This window comes from Neodiprion pinetum, chromosome 5 (genome assembly GCF_021155775.2).
Source record: "Neodiprion pinetum isolate iyNeoPine1 chromosome 5, iyNeoPine1.2, whole genome shotgun sequence".
NCBI classification, from domain to species: Eukaryota; Metazoa; Arthropoda; class Insecta; order Hymenoptera; family Diprionidae; genus Neodiprion; species Neodiprion pinetum.
Window position 1 is genome coordinate 18,253,459 of NC_060236.1, and position 25,400 is coordinate 18,278,858.

General features: G+C 37.4%; 1 protein-coding gene across 1 annotated transcript; it reads left to right on the forward strand.

Annotated features, from left to right (window-relative positions):
- The first annotated feature begins 3,034 nt into the window (after window positions 1–3,034).
- On the forward strand, window positions 3,035–24,949 carry LOC124219722 (uncharacterized). Its single transcript, XM_046627717.2, has 43 exons — window positions 3,035–3,436; window positions 5,868–5,971; window positions 6,083–6,145; window positions 6,257–6,319; window positions 6,431–6,493; window positions 6,605–6,667; window positions 6,779–6,841; window positions 6,953–7,015; window positions 7,127–7,189; window positions 7,301–7,363; window positions 7,475–7,537; window positions 7,649–7,711; window positions 7,823–7,885; window positions 7,997–8,059; window positions 8,171–8,233; window positions 8,345–8,407; window positions 8,519–8,581; window positions 8,693–8,755; window positions 8,867–8,929; window positions 9,041–9,103; window positions 9,215–9,277; window positions 9,389–9,451; window positions 9,563–9,625; window positions 9,737–9,799; window positions 9,911–9,973; window positions 10,085–10,147; window positions 10,259–10,321; window positions 10,433–10,495; window positions 10,607–10,669; window positions 10,825–11,021; window positions 11,686–11,790; window positions 11,880–11,991; window positions 16,604–16,826; window positions 16,980–17,105; window positions 17,188–17,286; window positions 17,387–17,569; window positions 19,107–19,235; window positions 19,333–19,497; window positions 19,586–19,686; window positions 19,816–20,009; window positions 22,822–22,991; window positions 23,538–23,699; window positions 23,978–24,949. The coding sequence occupies exons 1-43, from the start codon at window positions 3,239–3,241 to the stop codon at window positions 24,209–24,211; spliced, it is 4,203 nt and encodes a 1,400-aa protein (XP_046483673.1). The 5' UTR covers window positions 3,035–3,238; the 3' UTR covers window positions 24,212–24,949.
- The last annotated feature ends 451 nt before the right edge of the window (window positions 24,950–25,400 follow it).

Consider the following 25,400-nt stretch of genomic DNA (forward strand, 5'->3'; position numbering starts at 1 on the left):
ATTTGTTGGAGCTGCGACAACATTTGGGAAACATGCTGTAAAATCTTTATCGTATACCTGAAAATATTCGATTTACCTGAAAGTAATGGAAATAAGATTATCAATAATAGGTGGAATTTATATTAGGTTCTTCGGAATTTAAAAAATATTTTTTCATAAACAGTTAGGAATAATTTTTCACGAAGGCGGTTGAAAAGTTGCGAGCTACACAATTACAGAATATTCCAGAATCGGAAAACATCCAACGCTGACGACGGTTGAGACCATGCATAATTGCGGTGAAGGTCACTGATATATCCTTGTTTGATTAACATGATGTAATACGCGGTTTTTGAGCGCAAAGTGTATAATATTTTATTATCCTTATTCTTATGTACCGGGTGTCCCATTGCAACTTATACAGCTGAATGACTGAAAAATTGCAAGCCAATGAAACAATGTTTTAAACTCGGTTTTAAATAATAGTTGTTGGGTATCGAGGGGTTGACCCAACTACGGCGTTCACTTAGGTATTGACCTTCAGTTTTAAGGGGTTATATACAGTTAGAAGGCCGAAAAAAAGCGAATTTTCCAGAATTTTTTCTGAGGAAACTTTAAAATTTATTGATCCAACAATTTGTACACATATTACAGTATCTTTTAACTGTATTTTAAGACTTAGTATTAGTAAAAATATTTGTTTGGAAAGGAGCTACAGCTGATCTCCGGGAGCTCCTCTCGAAAAAGATGTTTTGCGGTGACCACTATATCTTTGAACTGGATCCTCAGAAATTAAAAAACCAAACAGATTTCGTTAAAGTAATGTTAAATCTAGTAATTAATCGAAGGAATAAGCAAAATAAATTTTTTTGACAAAATGGCGGTTTCTCAAAAAAAAAAAATCGATATTTGACCAAAATTCCGGCCTTAAATTGTTTATAAAAAAAAAAAAATATTTATCGGTGAGAAAAAACCTTCGATTAATTACTAAAAAATATATTTAAGAAGCTCGTGTTAAAATTTGAGACTAATCGGTTTAGCCGTTTTCGAGTAATGTTGGTCACCGACTTTGTAAACACCATTTTGAGAAAAACGCGTTTAAAGTTTGGGGAGAGAAAAATAAAAATTTACCTTTCAGGTATAAAAAAAAAACAATAACACACTGTTGCTTTACGCATCTAAATATATTAGAAGGGAACATTTACAATAGGCAGGTGCATAAAAGGGACAGCGTTCCGGGTAAGCGCTTCCGCTCCGGTCTTGTACTTTCAAGCACTCTGAAACGCCTTTTTAAATTTGCGTGTAACTTCGAAAATATTCACCGGAACGATATGAAATTTTCTGTGTGTATTCTTAAATATATGTACATTAAGAAAGTAAAATAAAAAAAAATCGATTTTTTGAAAATTCTAACCGTATATAACCCCTTAAGGGTATTTGAAGTTCGACTTTCGATTTTCAATAAGCAACACCTACTTTTCACCTCGGATTCCGAAAGTGTACGAAGTTTTACATTCAGATAGATATTCATGTCAGGGGTCAAAGTGACCCCTAGGGGTCATTCAAAGGTCAATTTTCCGCTTGCTGCAGGAAAGCTGTTAAATCGTGATATATATAGCTGTTTGCGTCCAAGAATGCCATACATCCGTGGCCTTGGCCAATGATAGGTACTTCTGATGTGGGTACAAAATGGCCCCAAAGATCAAACTAATGCATTAAATTACGCATTGCATGACGCGGTTACTTAAGGTACAAGTCTGTACAGAGTCAAAGATTTATTAACAAGGAGACCCCTTCTCCGCGATGGTTACGCCCGCAGATTTTCATGCCTTCATGGCATTCTTTGACCTAAACAGCAATATCACAATTTACCAGCTTTCCTGCACCAAGCGAAAATTTGACCCTTAAATGAGCCTAACATGGATCCCCATCCGAATATAGTATTCAATGCTCTTTCGGAATCCGTGGTCAAAGGTAGGTATTCTCATTTGAATAACAAAAGTTGACTTTGAATTAATCTAAAAATGAAGCCAATGCCAAAGCGAAGGTCAAAGTTTGATTCAGCCTCTCGATACCCAACAACTTTTATTTGTAACATTTTTTTATTGCTTGCAATTTTTTTGTATTATTCAGTTGTTTACGTTTATAACGTATGAACAAGATTAGTTACCTTGAAAATATATCCTTATTCGTTGGAGAAATTATCATAAAATACTGTGTAATTTTTTCTCCTCGAAATTAATTGTCACTGAAAACTACTACACGTATCGATAATAGTGCACAGGTATTTCATGTGCGCGAAAAAAAATTGTTGGACTTTAAATAACCTGCACTAGTGGAATTGACTAAAAAATATATCCTAGTTGACACAAGTTCGAAATTTTCGAGATCTTTGAAGGAATAAGTAGAAAGTCGAGGCATAATAATTGTCAAAGTACTATTTTCACGTCATCCGCAGCACGCCGGAAAAACTAGCGAGAGATATTATTCTGATTAATCAGAACTGGCCCGAATCTGAAACAAGGTTGGCCAAAAAATCGGATCGTCCCATCGTTCTGGTGCTGATAAATGACTGCTTAATAATCTACGTAACAATAACGTAATAATTTATCTTTCTTTAACTCTCAACAATATAATGAACGTCGTCAATAAACAAGCCAACTTATAAAATCTTGTAAAATCGTTATCTCTACCATCACTACTTACGATGGTATTAGATTTTATGAAATACAAATTTTAACTGCAATCGAAGCGAAAATTATGTTTACTTGGTTTTCTTTATTAGTTCAAGGGTTTTCAAACAATTTACTTTAGTTGTAATTCCTACAATCCAGAACCAGACGGTGAAACATCTCAATTTCTTCTTCTGACAGATTCCTTTACCTTTCATATATGAAATGAAAATCGCGTCGAATGGTCACAGCCGTACTTGCGGTTTTGAGATAAAATAGGTTTATCTTAACCACATCCGGTTGCCGGCCTAACCGAGAGCCATTAGCATTTATTAATCCCAGAAGTTAGTCAGTTAATTTTAATCACTGGAACTCTGAGCAGGCATTTCTCTTCATTCCTGTATTTTAATATTTATACTGATAACCATTAAACATATAAAGCTCCGTGCTGATCCGACCGTGCAATGTAATAAACCGCTGCGCGCACGGTAGATGTTTGAAACATATTAGGAAATTTTGAGTTTGAGATTTGAAAAGATATACACGAAATCTTTATAGGCGTAATACGGCGAAGTAAATTAGAAAAAATGCGGACCTGTGGGTCGTACGACGTGAATGCTGTGGAAGGAGGTGGGACGGAGTCTTCTCCAGTTCAACGAAAACCTATCTTTATCGTTAAACTGATCTTATTTCTTGTACTTTGTGCCATAATTATCACATTGTGCATATTGTGGGTGTCAAAAAGTAAAGAAGCGTCGAGGGATAATAATATCGTAGGAAAACAGGTAATCCTTGCTTTTTCATAATAAGCAAGACTGGATGATCGCATTCCCAGTCCTTGATAGCTCAGTTTGATTTGTTAGATGGTCGAATATTTTAGAGCGGTAAAAATTTTCATACGAGAATAATGCCGTAGTAGCAACGATACAGTGGATAAAACGGATAGATTTGGTAAAAACAATTTGAACGATAAAGTAAAAGTTTTTGGAACGGATTAGGTATGAATAAGTAACAATGAATTCTGGTAAATAGAATATGAGAGGTCGTGGTTATCGCATTCTAGGAAAATTAGAATAATATTGTGATAGTAATAAATATTTTTCAAGATCAGGCCACCGCCATCTTGTAATTGATATTCGAGTGATATTCGAAAAAGTTCTCTCATATCTCGATCGAATAGTTGATTCTCTTCCCAAATTTCATTCAAATCTATTTGACTGTTTGTTTAGAATTGGAGATGTACGTTACCGAAAGTAGTGAGTTTCAAAAGTTTCCCATAAAAGTCAACCATATTCCTTAAAGACGTTTATCAAGCGTTTTTTAGACCTCTTTCGGATTCATGAAACATTCGTTCAGTCACCATTTTTTTCAAAGGTGACGATTTATTGTCAGCTTGTTTCAAACTCCTAAGCAAAGTAATAATTATGCAATTTTAGTTACAACAGATATAGATCATATCTTCCGAGTAACGAGATCCTTGGAATAGTCGTAACTGATTGGAAGGGCCTAAAAACTTACGCTCGGTGTCAAAAGACCCACTTTGCCTCCTTGGTGCACAATCTAATATTATTATACTATGCCGATCGACTATTGCTTGGCAGTTTTTACATTGAACTTCGGACTTCCTGTAAGCTGCGATGAAGTGGGGAAGCTATTGTAATTACCGCGATGAAAAATTGGGTTTCACCAGAAAATCTCTTCCGACCATTTTCAGATCAAACGCCTGGGTGTGTGTAATCAATTTTTGTCCAACAATGTCTCGAGAACGCATAAGCGGATTATCGTGATTCTGGTCTCAACTGATGCTAACTGACGATAACTCTGCAAACATGGTTAGACGGAAAAGAGAAAAAAAAGATTTTTAGTACTAATAGTTAATGTCATCGAAACTTGCATCTATCCTAATCTAATTTTCCGAAGCTTGGAGACGTGTACAAAACGCATTATAAATAGGATGCAGTAAATATCAATTCGCCAACACCGATTATTTTTCTACAGTCATAGTACAACGGAGATACTATTTTTTATCGTGTTTTTGTAAATCATTTTGTTTGATAATTTTTCGATATCAATCTATGTTCGTTTTCTTCCTGGTGAATGTGTACAACGGTATAATTTTTCTACAGTCGTGGAAATGAAACGAAATGTTTCGCACTGACAATGAGAGACGTGATTTCAGGGATCTCATTATTAAAATGCAGAAAAATATTTCACTATTCATGTAAATGATTTGACGATTGGTATAATTGATTTGAGGGTTTGTTATTGTTAAGTCAAATACTCTCTACAGTTGATGTTGTGTGCTTAGCATGCATACAGGAGATAGTTATTAACCATATAGCTGATCCAACTACGTTGATTTTACAGTTATCACGAAATTTCAATATATTTTCTAATTGGAATACATAGATGTTGATTTTTCAACTACAGATAGTTCTCTCAGTTCGCGATATTGGACGAGATGAGTGCGTCTGTAAAAATGATTTCTAGGAATTTCTACGAATTTTTGGGGACATTCGGACTGTGCAAGTTTTTGTACAAAATCGAAAAATGCATAGTTTGTTTGTTATGAATGAATGTGATTTTATTTAATTTTTATCAAAAAAAAAAAACTATAACATTCTATAATTTAATCAGTACAAAAAAATATGAATGTCTACTATTTTCTATGAAAAGCTACGCATATTAACAATTCTCTACAAAAAAAGTACGTAAATTTCCGAATTTCCCTGGAAATTCGTAGTTGCAGAAATTTTCACCAGCGAAGACACGGCTTGTAAATTTCACACGAATTTTGAAAAACTCGAAATTGATACTGGAATCCCTGAATTTTACTTCTGTACTAGGATTATTTTTCGAACAAGTAATGGCACTTTTCTTATATCTGAATATATATAAAGACATATGCAAGGGTATTCACGATTTATTCTTATACCTAACCATTGTATATAAGAATGAATATATTCCTTTCATATTGTCAGTTTTACTAACGACGAAGTTTATCTCCGTTACATCTTGATGCTGATACTTCTAGTAATTTAAGTTGTAGGTAACCTTAGTAGAATGCGTGTAAACTTATGTAGTAATCAATTCCGGTACCGGACGACAGTCAGCGGATCCCACGTGAAACAAGCGTAATAACGGTTAAATGCTTATGAAAACATCGCGATCAAATCAATTTTATTAACACAATGTAATACATTGGTTGTATTATAGGATAAATTACGTGGACGGTATGATGGAACAAGTCAAATGCCTGTCAGCAAATTTGATACACAGGAGACTACGACTACTGAAACACCGGACACTTTACCTTTAACGTGAGTTACCTCATTTGTTCATCATCAAAGTTCGTTGATAGTACAAAACGTAATCGTTTAGAGAATTCCTGATTAGCTAACTCGCTTACTTACTCCATCTCCTGTTAACAGGGCAGGCGGCGAATCTAGACAGGAGACTACGACTACTGAAACACCGGACACTTCACCTTTAACGTGAGTTACCTCATTTGTTCATCATCAACGTTCGTTGATAGTATGAAACATAGTCGTTTAGAGAATTCCTGATTAGCTAACTCGCTTACTTACTCCATCTCTTGTTAACAGGGCAGGCGGCGAATCTAGACAGGAGACTACGACTACTGAAACACCGGACACTTCACCTTTAACGTGAGTTACCTCATTTGTTCATCATCAACGTTCGTTGATAGTATGAAACATAGTCGTTTAGAGAATTCCTGATTAGCTAACTCGCTTACTTACTCCATCTCTTGTTAACAGGGCAGGCGGCGAATCTAGACAGGAGACTACGACTACTGAAACACCGGACACTTCACCTTCTACGTGAGTTACCTTATTTGTTCATCATCAACGTTCGTTGATAGTACGAAACATAGTCGTTCAGAGAATTCCTGATTAGCTAACTCGCTTACTCACTCCATCTCTTGTTAACAGGGCAGGCGGCGAATCTAGTCAGGAGACTACGACTACTGAAACACCGGCCACTTTACCTTTGACGTGAGTTACCTCATTAGTTCGTCATCAACGTTCGTTGATAGTATAAAACATAGTCGTTTAGAGAATTCCTGATTAGCTAACTCACTCACTTACTCCATCTCCTGTTAATAGGGCAGGCGGCGAATCTAGTCAGGAGACTACGACTACTGAAACACCGGACACTTCACCTTTAACGTGAGTTACCTCATTTGTTCATCATCAACGTTCGTTGATAGTATGAAACATAGTCGTTTAGAGAATTCCTGATTAGCTAACTCGCTTACTTACTCCATCTCTTGTTAACAGGGCAGGCGGCGAATCTAGACAGGAGACTACGACTACTGAAACACCGGACACTTCACCTTCTACGTGAGTTACCTTATTTGTTCATCATCAACGTTCGTTGATAGTATGAAACATAGTCGTTTAGAGAATTCCTGATTAGCTAACTCGCTTACTTACTCCATCTCTTGTTAACAGGGCAGGCGGCGAATCTAGACAGGAGACTACGACTACTGAAACACCGGACACTTCACCTTCTACGTGAGTTACCTTATTTGTTCATCATCAACGTTCGTTGATAGTACGAAACATAGTCGTTCAGAGAATTCCTGATTAGCTAACTCGCTTACTCACTCCATCTCTTGTTAACAGGGCAGGCGGCGAATCTAGTCAGGAGACTACGACTACTGAAACACCGGCCACTTTACCTTTGACGTGAGTTACCTCATTTGTTCATCATCAACGTTCGTTGATAGTATAAAACATAGTCGTTTAGAGAATTCCTGATTAGCTAACTCACTCACTTACTCCATCTCCTGTTAATAGGGCAGGCGGCGAATCTAGTCAGGAGACTACGACTACTGAAACACCGGACACTTCACCTTTAACGTGAGTTACCTCATTTGTTCATCATCAACGTTCGTTGATAGTATGAAACATAGTCGTTTAGAGAATTCCTGATTAGCTAACTCGCTTACTTACTCCATCTCTTGTTAACAGGGCAGGCGGCGAATCTAGACAGGAGACTACGACTACTGAAACACCGGACACTTCACCTTCTACGTGAGTTACCTTATTTGTTCATCATCAACGTTCGTTGATAGTACGAAACATAGTCGTTCAGAGAATTCCTGATTAGCTAACTCGCTTACTCACTCCATCTCTTGTTAACAGGGCAGGCGGCGAATCTAGTCAGGAGACTACGACTACTGAAACACCGGCCACTTTACCTTTGACGTGAGTTACCTCATTTGTTCATCATCAACGTTCGTTGATAGTATAAAACATAGTCGTTTAGAGAATTCCTGATTAGCTAACTCACTCACTTACTCCATCTCCTGTTAATAGGGCAGGCGGCGAATCTAGTCAGGAGACTACGACTACTGAAACACCGGACACTTCACCTTTAACGTGAGTTACCTCATTTGTTCATCATCAACGTTCGTTGATAGTATGAAACATAGTCGTTTAGAGAATTCCTGATTAGCTAACTCGCTTACTTACTCCATCTCTTGTTAACAGGGCAGGCGGCGAATCTAGACAGGAGACTACGACTACTGAAACACCGGACACTTCACCTTCTACGTGAGTTACCTTATTTGTTCATCATCAACGTTCGTTGATAGTATGAAACATAGTCGTTTAGAGAATTCCTGATTAGCTAACTCGCTTACTTACTCCATCTCTTGTTAACAGGGCAGGCGGCGAATCTAGACAGGAGACTACGACTACTGAAACACCGGACACTTCACCTTTAACGTGAGTTACCTCATTTGTTCATCATCAACGTTCGTTGATAGTATGAAACATAGTCGTTTAGAGAATTCCTGATTAGCTAACTCGCTTACTTACTCCATCTCTTGTTAACAGGGCAGGCGGCGAATCTAGACAGGAGACTACGACTACTGAAACACCGGACACTTCACCTTTGACGTGAGTTACCTCATTAGTTCGTCATCAAAGTTCGTTGATGGTATAAAACATAGTCGTTTAGAGAATTCCTGATTAGCTAACTCGCTTACTTACTCCATCTCTTGTTAACAGGGTATGGGGCGAATCTAGACAGGAGACTACGACTACTGAAACACCGGACACTTCACCTTCTACGTGAGTTACCTTATTTGTTCATCATCAACGTTCGTTGATAGTATGAAACATAGTCGTTTAGAGAATTCCTGATTAGCTAACTCGCTTACTTACTCCATCTCTTGTTAACAGGGCAGGCGGCGAATCTAGACAGGAGACTACGACTACTGAAACACCGGACACTTCACCTTTGACGTGAGTTACCTCATTAGTTCGTCATCAAAGTTCGTTGATGGTATAAAACATAGTCGTTTAGAGAATTCCTGATTAGCTAACTCGCTTACTTACTCCATCTCTTGTTAACAGGGCAGGCGGCGAATCTAGACAGGAGACTACGACTACTGAAACACCGGACACTTCACCTTTGACGTGAGTTACCTCATTAGTTCGTCATCAAAGTTCGTTGATGGTATAAAACATAGTCGTTTGGAGAATTCCTGATTAGCTAACTCGCTTACTTACTCCATCTCTTGTTAACAGGGCAGGCGGCGAATCTAGACAGGAGACTACGACTACTGAAACACCGGACACTTCACCTTTTACGTGAGTTACCTTATTTGTTCATCATCAACGTTCGTTGATAGTATGAAACATAGTCGTTCAGAGAATTCCTGATTAGCTAACTCGCTTACTTACTCCATCTCTTGTTAACAGGGCAGGCGGCGAATCTAGACAGGAGACTACGACTACTGATACACCGGACACTTCACCCCTAACGTGAGTTACCTCATTTGTTCATCATCAAAGTTCGTTGATAGTATAAAACATAGTCGTTTGGAGAATTCCTGATTAGCTAACTCGCTTACTTACTCCATCTCTTGTTAACAGGGCAGGCGGCGAATCTAGACAGGAGACTACGACTACTGAAACACCGGACACTTCACCTTTGACGTGAGTTACCTCATCAGTTCGTCATCAAAGTTCGTTGATGGTATAAAACATAGTCGTTTAGAGAATTCCTGATTAGCCAACTCGCTTACTTACTCCATCTCTTGTTAACAGGGTATGGGGCGAATCTAGACAGGAGACTACGACTACTGAAACACCGGACACTTCACCTTTGACGTGAGTTACCTCATTAGTTCGTCATCAAAGTTCGTTGATGGTATAAAACATAGTCGTTTAGAGAATTCCTGATTAGCTAACTCGCTTACTTACTCCATCTCTTGTTAACAGGGCAGGCGGCGAATCTAGACAGGAGACTACGACTACTGATACACCGGACACTTCACCCCTAACGTGAGTTACCTCATTTGTTCATCATCAAAGTTCGTTGATAGTATAAAACATAGTCGTTTAGAGAATTTCTGATTAGCTAACTCACTCACTTACTCCATCTCCTGTTAATAGGGCAGGCGGCGAATCTAGTCAGGAGACTACGACTACTGAAACACCGGCCACTTTACCTTTGACGTGAGTTACCTCCTTTGTTCATCATCAACGTTCGTTGATAGTATAAAACATAGTCGTTTTAAGAATTCCTGATTAGCTAACTCGCTTACTCACTCCATCTCTTGTTAACAGGGCAGGCGGCGAATCTAGACAGGAGACTACGACTACTGAAACACCGGACACTTCATCTTCTACGTGAGTTACCTTATTTGTTCATAATCAAAGTTCGTTGATAGTATAAAACATAGTCGTTTGGAGAATTCCTGATTAGCTAACTTGCTTACTCACTCCATCTCTTGTTAACAGGGCAGGCGGCGAATCTAGTCAGGAGACTACGACTACTGAAACACCGGCCACTTTACCTTTGACGTGAGTTACCTCATTTGTTCATCATCAACGTTCGTTGATAGTATAAAACATAGTCGTTTAGAGAATTCCTGATTAGCTAACTCGCTTACTTACTCCATCTCTTGTTAACAGGGCAGGCGGCGAATCTAAACAGGAGACTACGACTACTGAAACACCGGACACTTCACCTCTAACGTGAGTTACCTCATGTATTCATCATGAACGTTCGTTGATTGTATAAAGCGTAGCCGCTTAGAGAATTCGTGATCATCTAACTAGCTTACTTTATGAAACTTTGTCTTGTAGTTCCTCGATTGTGTTACCTCATGTACAACAACTGATACTTTCAGAAATCACATGCAACCTGTGACGTCATCTGAAGTTATGTCAAAAATGGCCAAAGGCACAACGAGTCGAATTCTTTCCTACATGAACCATTCCTCTGATGCATGTGATGATTTTTATGAATACGCTTGTGGAGAGTTCGAAGATAACCAGCTGATGACAGAAAATGACCTCGCAGAACAAGCAATGCAACGAATTTTCAGTAAATAATCTCACGTTATTATACAAGTTTACCATGAGAACGGAACTCAAACATAACACGACAAAAACGATATTCTGAGTCAATCATCCGACGTGCACTCAAATGAAGCATAATTCGATAGGATTTTTTCACTGTATTGGTACAGGTTTGATCTACTTCATTGACGCGGAAAATCGTTGTGTCTGGCTGTGTCACAATAATCGAAAATAATAAACTGTCTAAAAATGTAACATGTCGATGTATGACTGTTCCACGATAGATGCAAGATTACAATGCAATATCATGAGACATCTAATAAGTTCTCGATACGAAGCTTGCAATGACACGAGTCGAGGCCAGTCGTATGGATTTTTCGTCCACACATTTAACGAACATAAGTCGATGTAGAGTCTGAAAAATTCCTTTAGTGGAAGTAGTTTTGTATTTCATCGCCAATCGGCGATACCTAGTTGCAAAGGAAAAGACCAACGGGCGTGCAACTCGATCAATTGCATTAATTTAATGCGCCCAAAATTACACTACTATTGAACCGAAAAACGTGCTCGGTAGATCAGGCTTGTAGTTTTGGGTGGTATACTGAAACTTCTGGATAGGGCTGCAGTGTGCAGTACACACGTTTCTGTGTTAACGTTATCAACTGTTTTTGTTGTCTTCCATTTTCTAGCCGAGGCTCAAAAACGCCGAAGTGACGAACAGTCCTTTCTCGACTATTACGAAAGCTGCCTGAATTACGAAAAGACAACCAATCAGTCTGAAAGATTGGCAAACGGTAGGCAATTGAAACCTTACTGGACCGAATCAAATGGACGGCAGGTACTTTTGTACTTAGTAATAGGCATTGTTTTCATCACGTTGTAGTTCGACGAGCTGTACAAGAAATCGGACGTTTTAATTACACGGATAACATTGGGAAGGATGATACCCAACCTAAATTCCGCGATACGCTTCAGAGACTTCTCGAACGGAACAGGTGAGCTTACCATTAGTACTTGTACTGGCTAATCTTTGCCCGCTTGATCACAGGTGTGAAATATATCGTTTAAAAGGCAAGCAATAAGAAGAACGCCGTAGTCATTTATGAATCAAGCATAGGTATGTAAGTAGACCTTGGTTTGGATTATTAGGCTATTGACGCCACGTCGTGTCAATGAAAAATGTTAGCTTTAGACGTAAAAAAACACACGAAATCTTTTTAATCGTTCGAAAGTATGTTTCCAAATCTTGAAGAGTTTACGAGATTTATACGAAATTGGCAAAGCACTCGTCATGTTGGTGCATACATGACTAATTTTTATTACAGAATTCTGACAATCACTCCGCGATAAATGCATCCATCACGGTGGTTGCTATACCTGATTATAAAAAATATTTCTCAGTCTAAATGCTAAAGTAATAATATCATCTCAGTGTTATCAAATTTTTGCGAGAAAATCGTAAATGAATGAGTTAGTGTAATTCCGACATATTTTGGTGCGCTGGATACGATAGCGTTGCCCGTTCTTTTTCCATTGGTGAAAAATGGCATGTTTTTACGACAATTGTATTTTTAGTCCTATGATCTCCCAAACTGTTTCATAAAGTACGCTAAGAAAAATTGAAGTGTTCTTTTTCTCATCTAAAGAATGTCATACAATAGTATCATAAAATATTATTACTTTTCAACACCTCTCCTGATGTAAGAGAAGTATTAGTTTCAGTCGAATATCACGTTTGCTAATGTTAAGGAATCTTTACGTTTTCGATCCTCTACAATTCGAAAAACAGGTTTTTATAGAAGTGTCGGTCGGTCTGCCGGCCTGTTGGTCTGTCCGAAAAAGTTCCGCAATGATTTCGAAAACAGCTCGATAAAAAAATCTATAAATTACAGATCTTCACAGCCTAAATGATTGCCATGAAAAATTTCCATATCCCTTTCAATTTGAACTTTCGGTTCTACCGGAAATTAATCGCTTTTTAATGTTTAACCGACAAACTTATACTTTTTCTTCTTCATTAAATTACTTTATGTTTTTCCAAGTTTATATTTTTATTGAAAAAAAAATGTATGAATTTTTTGTTCCGTAGAAAATTTTTTATTCTTCTAAATTTTCTTTCAATACTTTTTCATTTCATTGTCAAGTCTCGGCAGTTTCAGATTTTTCGTTTAGCCGTTTTTGCGATCATCACGGCAGATTTTCGAACAGCCCGACAGACTCTCCATTCTCATGACGATGAAAAGTATCGCGAAAAAAAAAGATTTCACGGCAGATTCTTTTTTAATTCCATCACGCCTACTAATAGCCGTAACAAAATATTTCTGACCCAAAAATTTCTTATCTCTTACGATCGTAAATATAATCGTATTTTTCCCTGTTTGAAACGTTTCATCCAAGATGATTTCAGAGTGATAAGAGTATTTTCATTCGACTTAAATAGCAGCTTGACCCTTTCAGAACCCTTGACCATTGCAGTGGTTGTGCATTTTGAAAATTCAGAACAAATGCTTCTTTCAACAGAGATTTTTGTAAAGGATGGGTTTTGACAACATTTCCAATAACTATTTGAAAAACAACATATTGAAGACTATCCCTTCATTTGAGCATGTTTTCTAGTCGAAAAAGTGCAGCTTCAATAGTTAAAAAAAGAGATGCGTGTGGCTTTTGTTTTTATTTCTACTTTTGTAGGCTATTTAATGTCAACTCTCTTTCTGGAAAAAACATTTATGCTTCCAGGATAGCCTTAAACGTTATGAAAAAATAGATAAGGTTGGCAACAATTAATGCAAAGATTCTGTTATGAGAAAAAAAAGATTTATTATACATATATGGTCATTAGGGAGTGCCAGAAATTATTTTTTTCAAACACGCAACAAAATTTCAGTGAATCATCTGAAATAGAATATCTCGACCAAATATGAGCTCAAAATATTGATATTTAGAGGTGCCTATTTAATTTTTTCCATTTTGTATTTAAATAACACGTAAAAAAATCGGAATTTTGTTTTTCTTTTGTAAACTATTATAAACTATCTAAACGCAGATTCTTAAAGGAAATTTCACGCTCTATAAAAAAGTACTGAGATAAAATTTTCCTAACTCTAACCAATTAAGATATATTCGTCTGTAAACATTGAGTCATCTTGAATATCTTCTGATCAGTTAAAGTGAGGAAAATTCTATCTCAGAACTTTTAATATAGTGTGAAATTTCCCATAAGAATCTGTATTTACGTAGTTTATAAGTCGAGCCGTTTACGAGAAAATAAATTGAAAATCCTCCTATTTTTCTAACAATAAGTGTTATTCAAATGGAAATTGGAAATAATAAAATAGGCGTCTCTAAATATCCATATTAAGAGCTCATGTTTGGCTGAGATATTCTATTTGAGATGCTCTACCAGAATTTTGATGCGCGTTTGGGAAAATAATTATTTTTTTTCGGCACACCCTAGTGGTCATCATATGTGCACGTAAGAAAAACATGTAACGATATTTATTTAACATGCAGAACGCACTTGTAAAGAAATAAATGCTATTCAAGGATTATAATTAAAAGTAATAAGCTCTCGGGTTGGACACATTATTTCAATCGATTGTTTATCATTTTTCCTACTTCAATATTTTTTCCGAATCATCAATATGTTTTCGAATTATCCAATCGCTTAATTAACAATTTTCCCAACATCACAAATTATATAATAAAAGTAGTGATAGGAATATTAAATTTAAATTTTCTTCAAATCTTGCCAATGAACACTTCGTATCCATTAGAATGGACCCACGTTTAGCTTTTAATACAGGTTAAGGAAAATTCTGACAAAGATTAGAAAGCTCATGTGAAAGATAGGGAATCGATACACGCCTAAGCAAATTTTATTCCAGCGATAGATTCAATTCAGTTTTGAAAGGGTCAAGTGGTAAACTTTGACATAAAAAACGCAAATATTGTACCCTATTATAGCACGCATATCTATTACAATAATGTTGCGGGTTTCTTTTAGGTCACAAAGCGACATACATTTTTTTTACCGTACTTTATGAAGTGGTTTGGGAGATGATACGAGTCATAAAGTGCATTTTTCGTAAAAAATTATAAGAGACCATTATTGCAGAGCGTTGAATTCACTACAAAAATATTTATCGGACATTTATGTACATCACCTCGTTACTGAGCTACAAATTTCAGAATTAAACTAAAACCATTTTCGATTATTAATCGAATGGAAAATGAAAAATGGCGTTCATGAACCACTAAATGTCAACATCAAGGGCTCAAATTTTCACTGGCATCTTATTTCCGCTTCCTACAACTATGAAACGTGTGACTTGGAATAAAAGCTTCGTAAATTTTTTTTGAACCGGTCTAGTATATGCGATATACATATACATATATATACGGCACTTTATTATCTTCATTCTTCCATCGGAGAACCAAAAACACTTTTTTACACCAGGTCCCGCCAGGTAACGTCGTCTACAGGTAAGATCATTGAGGTTGCAGGAGGGGATGAGTCTATAGACTTGAGGTGGTCATGTCCGGTTACATGCCTCAGTTTTATTTATTAGAAATAATTTTCTTTTCGTTGTTTGTCTTGCACAAAGGAAAGTGGGAATAGAATGAACATTGTAAGGTTCGGTGGTATCTAGCTTGGAAACTATTCATAGGAAAGGGCCGTGCCTGTGAAGGCTTTTGTTCAGAATGCCAAGATCTATAACATATCAAAAATCCAGACGATTCCACTAAAACCCAATTCCTGTAGGATTATTGCGGGACTCAAATGGTAGCCCTGTATTGCAAACACATCGACACAACATGTTCATGATATATGAATCATCTCATGTACTGTATTAAACTTGAACTTTTCGCGAAAAAATATGCTTTTCCTGTGTTTATTAAAGATTGCTATCAAACTACGGTCAATGAATGTTCAGAATTTGAAATAATTTGGTATTACTCTAGCTGAAAATACGTGACCGAAGGTGTGATAAAATCGAGGTAAAGGCACTTTTCACATGCATGCTCATCAGGGTGGTTAAAAAAAAAAAATTTTGTCCGCTCTTACCACTTCAGATGTTAGTGTTTGTCGCTCTTTCAGTGTTTACTTCCCATGTTAAATGAATGACCTGTTAAATTTGAGGGGTGGGGTGCAAAAATGCGAAAGACTAAAAAGTCGACGGGACGAAATCCCGAAAATTAAACTGCCGACAGTTAAAAACGTAGAAAGACCAAAAATACGAAAAGACGACTTGTAGAAGGATAAAAATTGAGAACGCAAAAATGTATAAATAAATGTATACTAACATTTTTTTTTTTTTCTTTTGAGAACGAGAATTTTGACCCCCACCCGACTTAAGCTGGAGAGCTCATCTGTTGGGAGGACTTTTTTCTATCAAGCACTAACATTTGAGGGGGTAAGAGCAGAAAAGGTTTTTTTTTAACCACCCTAATGGTCGTACAGTTACATCCGAAACGCATTAAAGTTATAACATTTGAATTCTCGAGTCACTTCTGACTACAAGTCAACGCAATCGCGGATGGAATGCAAGTTTCGTTGTTAGAAAAAAATCTAAAACCTGTCGAGTAAGCATGAGGTCTGATTCGCAGCGCCCTCTTATTCGACATTACTCCAGACCTCGCTGTAAACGAAGGGAATTGTGACACAGAGCCAGAAACAATTCAGTTTACCTGGAAAATTGGGCCACTGATGAGCAAAACTGACCCCTACACGAATAAAAGAGCAGAGGAATGCTATAAACAGCAGGAATCGGTGAGAAACGGACCGGAAGTGAATTTGACAGAAGTCTACGGAACTTACAAAGAGTGCAAGGTGAGATTAAGTATGCCTTCGATACCTGGTTTTTACATAATACAATACAATAGCACGATTACTTATCTTATACGTACATGCGATACTGGAATGACTGGTAATTATATTACCTGTAACAGTAAATTTAACCCTTGAAGTAAACTTTGTTGACAGAACTACTTCGGCACCTTTACAACGTCCATCAAAGATAGCGTGAAAAAAATTTTCGGAACGGATTATGATCGATCGGAGCGAATCGGGGTTGACGTTGAGAAGCTGATTGAACTTTTCCTTGTGCCGGCATGTATCTCATTTTTTGATTCCATACGTGTGCAATGATCGTCTATAATATGTCATCTATAACGGTGATTCTGCATTGCAGGAGATGGATGAAGATGAAATCCGTAAGGCCTACGCAACCAAGAATTATAACCTGAAGGGTGACCTCTCTGTCAGATTGGCACGTGATCAATCGCCATTCGTAAGTAAATTACAGAGAATTCTACACATTGCAGCAGAGGAAAAAAATAAGAATCCGATGATATATCGAAGAATTTCATCAAACATCGTTACTCTTGTAGCTTGATTTCAAGAAACTACTACCACCTCGAGCAAATGTGGAAAGAAAACTCTGGCATGGTTATCTTCCTGAAGACCTTACTCGAGCTGTAAAGAATGTCGCCTTTCGAAGCCATCAGATTGGTGACGAAACGTGGATAAATGATGCTCTCCTCGCAATTTACGCTCACGATGTCTATCACGAGGTAAGTTTCGTCATTTGATGAGGGGCCGTTGGAGATCGAAATGCTTGGGGTGAAGAGTCTGTATCGTGATGATTCAAAACTATTATCTCGTGTTTGATAGCTTGAAGTCATAAGCGCCAAAATGTGATTTTTCGAACGAAGGGTCACCTCGTGTTTTTTCACTGATTCCGACAAAAATTATGAACAAATCCATGAACAAGTTAGAGTCAATGATCCGAAAACTCGAAAGCAAAAGGTTGTCTATAGGCCAATAGAGTGTGCTGTGTAGTAGATCCACCAGACAATAATTTGTTGTTACCTTTATCGCTTTGTTTTTATGAATAATATATTCATATAAGTAAATATGCTTATTAAACATTTTTAGTGAAACCATTATGAAAACTTCTCAACATAATTCGATCTATTCATTTACATAATATCGCTTATGGACTACTGTGATTGGTTCGCATTATTCGTCCTTTCAGAACGGGCCAATAGTCCTGTGCACCAGCTCTTACGACCATTTGTCAATAACTTATCAATTTTTCAATATCAACATTTTTGATAATACTCTTCAAATTTCGCCGAATTATAACGAAAAATAAGCGGCTTTATAAATAAGCCTATAATTTAATCTAATTTAATATTTAAAAATAAGCCCTCGAACTTTCCGTCCTCACACTGCAGGTTCCAAGTTCACAGAAAAAAAAATAGTAATATCCAGTTCGAATTTCTAACTACATATTCAGATTTGTGATTAACGATTTAAAAGACCTCAGATACCATTACATGAAAATATGACGATTTTTTATTTTTAACCACTATAACGGATCCACCGTCACAAATTTTGGAAGTCTGAGCTCGGATTCGTTATCAATGACCCAAAAGATCTCCACCTACTAATTTCTACCGAAATCCGAATATTTCTAGATTTTTTTCTACCATATTGGTTCCACAATTTTGGATTTCGTAAATCTGACCTCAGATTCGTGATCAGCCACCCAACAAACCTTACGGTACCAATTTTCAATAGAATCTATTTATTCATTTTCGAGACATCATTTGTATTTTATATTTTGGAATTTTCTTACTTAAACAATCCGACTAGTAAAACGATCAAAGCCAAAATTTAATTAGCTCGAAGTTTGGAGAAGCCGCGTCGACTGGGCCAAACTAATTGAAATCCGGTAACTCGCTCTCGAGATATCGTCGGACGAAATAACTGATCACACAGATGCATACATAAAAACATACATCCACACATATGTACGTCCATCCGAAAATGGTTGCATGTCTTTCTCTATATCTCGTAAAGTCGAGATCTATTGAAAACTCAATTTTTTGTTTTCGGGGTAATTCCAATTACTTCCTTTCTTATCTGAGAACAAGGAAACGGGAAGTTCAAAAATTTATACCACCTTTCCTCTTCACGAACACTAAAAGCTCGTCTAATTTTAAGCCTACGACCTTAAGTAATTAGAAACGCGATGTAATATTAGTTTGGACTTGAAACCAACTTATTTAGTACAATTTCCGGAATTGGTTTTTTTTCTCGCAGTTTGTTGCTCCGCGCCACGATGTCGAAAATTACTGCAAGCGACTAGCAACTAACCTGATGAAGACGCATGCATCCAGTTTATACATGTCATCATTCAAAAGCGAGGAACTCAAGGTCATGAACAGAACGGTAAGCGAATAAAGCCTTCGAATTCTGCGACGTTCCAAGTATATAATTCACGATGCATCGATCTGATTGTGAACCACGATTGTTGTTGTGGCTTCAGGTGACCGAAATGTTTGAAAAATTAAGGAATACATTGGAGTCGAATGTGTCGAAACAGAAGTGGATTGGGAAGAAGAGCAAAGAGGCAATTTTGAAGAAAATCGCAAGACTCTCAATCGTGACACCCGCCCACCGAACCGATTATCATAAATCAAACGACAATGAGGTACGCAACATCAAACCGCAGACACCTTCCTTCGGATTGCGGGCTAGAACGGATTGTTTAAACCACAGACGTTATATTTTCTTCACAGATCGAACTCACAGGCGATTTTTTCAACGACACAATGGCGCTGCGGAAGATGTACAGAACGTCCATGTACCAGATGCTGGATAAACGGCCAAGCGAAGAAATGTATGCGTTTGCTTGGTTGACGATCATTTTTACGGTCCCCGCGATACGAAATCGATGATCAGTTTCGCAGGGAATATAAATTGTCCCGATCGGTCCGCATTGGTCTGAAAGTCGATTTTCGATTCACAGATGGACGTACTTCGCCCAACCGTACGACGCGTCGACTTCATCTATATACGAGCTCGAGAAAATAATTATACCGTTCGGAGCTGTAGATTGGCGCTTTTTGGACCGTTCCTACACCACCTCAACGCAGCATTTGGGGCTAGCTACTCTTGGAACGCTTATCGCCAATGAAATTGCTCATCATTTTGACTTCACAGGTACGTGACGCGTCATGAGTACACTAAAAAAATGCTAGAGTCAAAACAACTACGTGATATACCTATGTGTACATAGAACGACTGTAGTTGGGGGAAATATTAAATACAACTTCCCTCGCTGCAACACTAGATAATTGAATGACGATATCAACTTCAAGAATATAGCGAAAGAAATCATTTATGGCAACTGTGTTCTTCGTTGGTAGCGACTGCTATGAAGTTACCGTTGGTTTCACGCATGGCGCTGCGTTGTAAGTATAACGTTCGGTGTGATTGTCATGAAAATAACGCATAGTTGCTTTAACACGTATAACCCACCATGTGTATGAACAGTTAACCATACTGTAATTTCACACGCAACGAAAACGTTAACGATTCTCTGTAGTTGAACGAACCAGCGCGAACGAGTTACGCGAACGGCGCTTGAGTTCGATTCAATATGAAAATAGATGCCATAATTATGGAAATTATGTAAGTCTCCTTTTCATATACGTAGAGATGAGTATCGTTTAATAAACCAAATCGTTTTATTGGAAAATTGTTCGTTCGATCATCATTTTATGAAAATAAATCGCGACCGATCCGCGTAAAGAAGGATGTACCTGCGGTTAATTGACATTGTTTTAACTAAATGTTCTGTCGTCATTAAAGAATATAGTCATCCGTGGAGTCCCAGATTCGAACACAGGCTTATGGAGATAGACTGTGCGGTGTTACGGGGCCGCTTAAGACCTATGTGAATCTGTCACACGACTGTGGAAAAAAACATTTGAAAAACTAATATCAATTGTACTTCGTTGGTGCCCGCTTGTATCACCATTTTTTTCATTTATACTTTGACTCAACAAAACATGGAGTCGTTTCTTTGATTTTTAGGAAAGCTAACTTTTCTGTTTGCAAAGATAGTCGGATTCTTTCAACGGGGATAGCTTCAGAGTCGTTTCTATAGATTTCTACCACCTTTCTTTTTGTTGTACTTCGACCCGAGTCACCGGTTAGAGTGATAGGGCCAACTCTCGCTCCCCCTCTCTCTCTCACTCTCTGAATACGGCTTACGGCTTCAGCTTGGTGAACAGAGCGCGCAGTCTATCTCTGTAAGTCCACGGGTTGGCGTCCCGAACAAAATTGTGCGTACGGCGTTTTTTCGGGATTTAAGATAAAAATTAGCTTTTCCCGATTTGCGATCAATTGTAAGTAATTGACGTGTCAGAAAGATGTGCCTAATGGCCGTAATCAGGCTACATATTTGAATTTTATTTGTGGATTAGAACTACTCCAAAAGATTACATGCTCGTGTTTAGTTATTAAATCTATCGCATATGCTCCTGACAACTATATAAGGTGTCTCAAAACTCGCGCAAGGAGTAATTTTGGTGGAAAACCCTGCTTTATAGTGACAAATAGTCGATTTTTTATTGATCCATAAAGTATACAGAACAGAGTTGTGTATGCAATAGCATTGCTGGCACATACGCGCTCTTTTTTTGAAATTTTTCTGCATTACCGTTTTGCGTAAGTATGGCTGAATTTCGCTGACACAGCGCTCAATTTCTTCCTCAAAGGTACGAGTCCTTCAACGACAGCCAGAGTGTTTAAGATGACTAATTGATCCAGTCGATCTACATTTTTAATTAATCTCCTCACATTTGATGAACTTAAATCACTATTCCGACCAGATTTTGTGCAAAAATTGCAAACTGTCGTTGTCAAGCCTTCATTATTTTTAAATTATTGCTTAACAATGAGAACGCGTTTTTATTTCGAGTATCGCCCTATTTTTAATAACCCCGAACTGTCAGCTGTCACGCTGTATTTTGATTTTTGGTGGCAACACTTTACCGCACAAATTTCGCGAAATTTAAATCTTGCGCGAATTTTGGGACACCCTACATACAAATGTTAAACTTATCCACGTAACGAGTTCAATTCTTGGGCGGAAGAACACCATAACCACCCCATCACTTGTGACCGGATGACAACAACAGTAATCGACATAACGATATATTATGATTGGTTTTGCCAGACGTAACAATCCTTACGAGCATCCTAATGTAGTATCAAAATATGTAATTTTGTAATACGAGCGAGTAAATTTGATATGGCAATCACAGCAAATAAATTATGCCAAAGAAGTTTCGTAGTAAAACCGTTTAGTCAACGTAACTGTATGATTATCGTTGGCGATGTAGATGATAATACCTGATGTTACTACATTTTTTATAGTTAGTATAACAATAGAACATTGAAGGACCGGGAGTGCATCAGATTTTTTAGTTATTTCATATTTGCCAAAACTATAAATTTTTTCAGTATACTTGACTGAAATGTGATGGGAAATTGGGCAGGGGGAAGCTAAATTGAAACTTATATTTGCCGAAAGCTGGATCGTGCAACCTTTACGCTATTGTTTTTTAATTATTCATACAATAACGGTAATTATGTATAATAATGCCTCGAGTAGGGACGTGCGGATACCAGAATTCTTCAGCTCTGATCGGGAAAAATCTATCAGTTTCGGGTCGGATTCCCGAAAATCTCGGCATTCCCGAAAATATTAATGTTTACAAAGATAGCTAGATCATTGACGTGGGATCCGTGAATTAGTGACAGAAGACAAGAGCGAGTGAATCGGCATCATGATTGAAGATAGTCGATGATTAATACACAATAAAAGATATACTTTATTTGAGCGAGATATGTGCGAACTGTGTCGCGAGAGATCAGACAGACAACTCAGATTTGATGAAAGCTGAGAGAATACATATGACGATATACATAGGAGATATTGAGACAGTTATTAATCTCTTTTCAGGCATACATTACCTGAACGGTTGGAAAAGTAGGAAAGTGGCGCCTGTTTTCTGCTCTAACACGGAGGATGATATAGCTTACAGAAACGACTACAAAAACCATTACCAAAATTTGAGGGGAAAAATGGACTCCATCTTCCTGCCATCGACTTCTCAAAATATTCATTACAGCGTAAGCCACAGACGTTCAGCATTGTCCGTTTTATTCATTAGTTAGACAAATCAAATATGGGGACGTAGTAAAATAATTTTTTTTGCATTTCTCAAAATGTATTCTCTGAGCAAAGTTTGAATGACTCTGGTAAATCGTCAATAAAGTATGATAAATCCCGACTGACTAATTGCTAAAGTTGTGGATGATTTCAAAAAATTGTACCAAATCAGTTTTATGTAACAAGTCGTTCGTTAAAGTCTTTATCGAATTCACATCGGACGCATACTGTAAATGTTCTATAACTCGCCGGCACGAGTAAATGGATAGAATTGATTTTTTCAGTACGCTCAATAATTATAATTTTGCTCGGATGCCCTAAGCGAGTGCCTTGTAGAATTCAATTCAATTTCGCTGGACTGTTGATTTGGTCAAACGAGTGTCATTACGCATGTAATAAGTAAAATGTCATAATTCAAAACATCATGTATTTTGTCATTGTAACCCCAATTTTTAATCTCATAAATAAAACCAGAATAAACTGTCTGGAATTGACTGAATTTGCAGATATCCGACCTCAGTCTCAATGAGAGATTCTCAGACGACGCCGGCCTGCGACTCGCCTACGATACGATGTTAAACTTACCCGCGGAAGCTAAAATACCATTGCCCTGGCTTTCGAACTCGGAATCCAACGAGATACAACAATTTTTCTTGGCCTATGCTCAGGTGCCTACCTAATTGACACTTGTGATACTTTTTTTTTATGCATGTGTTCGCTGTTCGTTGTATGTTAAACGTCTAAGTTAGTCTAACGGGAAATGGTTAAGCTCCAACGGATGCTGAATACTGTATTCTCATAGAGAAATCACAGTACGTGCTGACAGAGGAACCGAGCAGTTGGTAAAGAGCAAAGATCATAGATCATTTTCGACTGATACGCACTACGCTTTTCATTGTTAAGCCTACCACTTGACTGCTCGTAATTGTTGTTCCAATATTTACAGATGCATTGCACAAAGAAGCCTCTCACAACATCCTTCAGATCGTTCTACGAAGACGAAAACTTGCCAAGCCGACTACGGATTGCGATAACTGCCGCCAACAACGAAGCCCTTGGAGAAGCCTGGCAGTGCAAAACGGGAACCAAAGTCCGCCCTGAGGAAAAAACATATAATTTTCCTCACCTCGACGGTATAGACTTCGGTCGTGATACCGAACCACTCCCACCTAATCAATGAGTTTATGTTTCATCTCAAGAAACAGCCGTTTGTGTCAAAAATATACCAGTGAACTGTGATAAATATCACTTGTATAATTACTAGAAAATATCATTAAGATGAGTGTATCGTTACAATAACGGTTTAGATATTATTGGGATTAGAAAAAAAATTGGTACAAGTACCACCCCTTCATTGTGATAGTAGTTATCAATACTGGATTTTCTGGCTACTGCAACATGTTTTAGTTCATCGGGGCTACAATATCAATTTATTGTGTCATCAACATCTAATTATCGTAGTTACAGAAGATATGATACGAATGACTATAATCGAAAAGAATAAAACCCACCCTTGATTTTCTATTTACAGGTACAAAACTAATTTTCATTTTGTACCCAGAAACATATTTTTCGGTTAAAACAAAAAATGAAAATAGTTAGGGACCGTACATAGTTACCACAACTAAGAATTTTTCGCCGTCTAATAAAACTATATTAAGTATCGTAAATTTTGGATATGACTATATGAGTATGATAGGTCACCATGCAGACTGAAATACACGAAACATACCATTTTTCTCGTAATACGTATGAGATAGGTAAAAAAATACACGTATTACCAAGGAATATAATTTCATGATACGTCTACTGAATATTATTATTAATATGTACGTAAAATGTAGACACGGGTGCAAAGCAAAAAAATGTAAGTCTATTTGTCGAATGAAATAAATCTGCTTGTGGTATGTACAGTTGATTAAGGTCATATTTTATTAGCATATCGCTAGTAATGCAATAAATATTAAACGTACAATAAATCATACATGGATTCCAACAGCACCGTTATCATTCTGGCTAAAACATATGTCACAATGTGACATCGGGGCCTTAATTCGTTTAAACACTGTTAGTGGTGATGAAGAGGGTTCTCCGTTCAAGGTAGTTCTGTGAATATTGTTCAAAATGACGGTCATTACCTTTATCAGCGTGGTGACAAGGTACAAACATAGCCCAAGCTCGTGTAGTTGAATACATGTTACGATTATATCATAAGATTTGATACAGATTCTCATCTTCAGATCAGATAGTCATTTTTTTGTCAATTTCCTCATCAATCTAACGAAATACCAACTCGATGCAATAATTTCTCAAACTGCTTTTTCCCTTTTACTTACTTTAACGGGAATGCGAGTGACAGGCAGGAGCTT

What these genes read in the sequence shown, in the direction of transcription:
- LOC124219722 (XM_046627717.2), top strand. Translation starts at nt 3,239, where the DNA reads ATGCGGACCTGTGGGTCGTACGACGTGAATGCTGTGGAAGGAGGTGGG. An exon ending in CCGGACACTTCACCTTTGAC is followed by an intron (nt 9,104 to 9,214) that starts GTGAGTTACCTC and finishes TCTTGTTAACAG; the next exon opens with GGCAGGCGGCGAATCTAGAC. An exon ending in CCGGACACTTCACCTTTTAC is followed by an intron (nt 9,278 to 9,388) that starts GTGAGTTACCTT and finishes TCTTGTTAACAG; the next exon opens with GGCAGGCGGCGAATCTAGAC.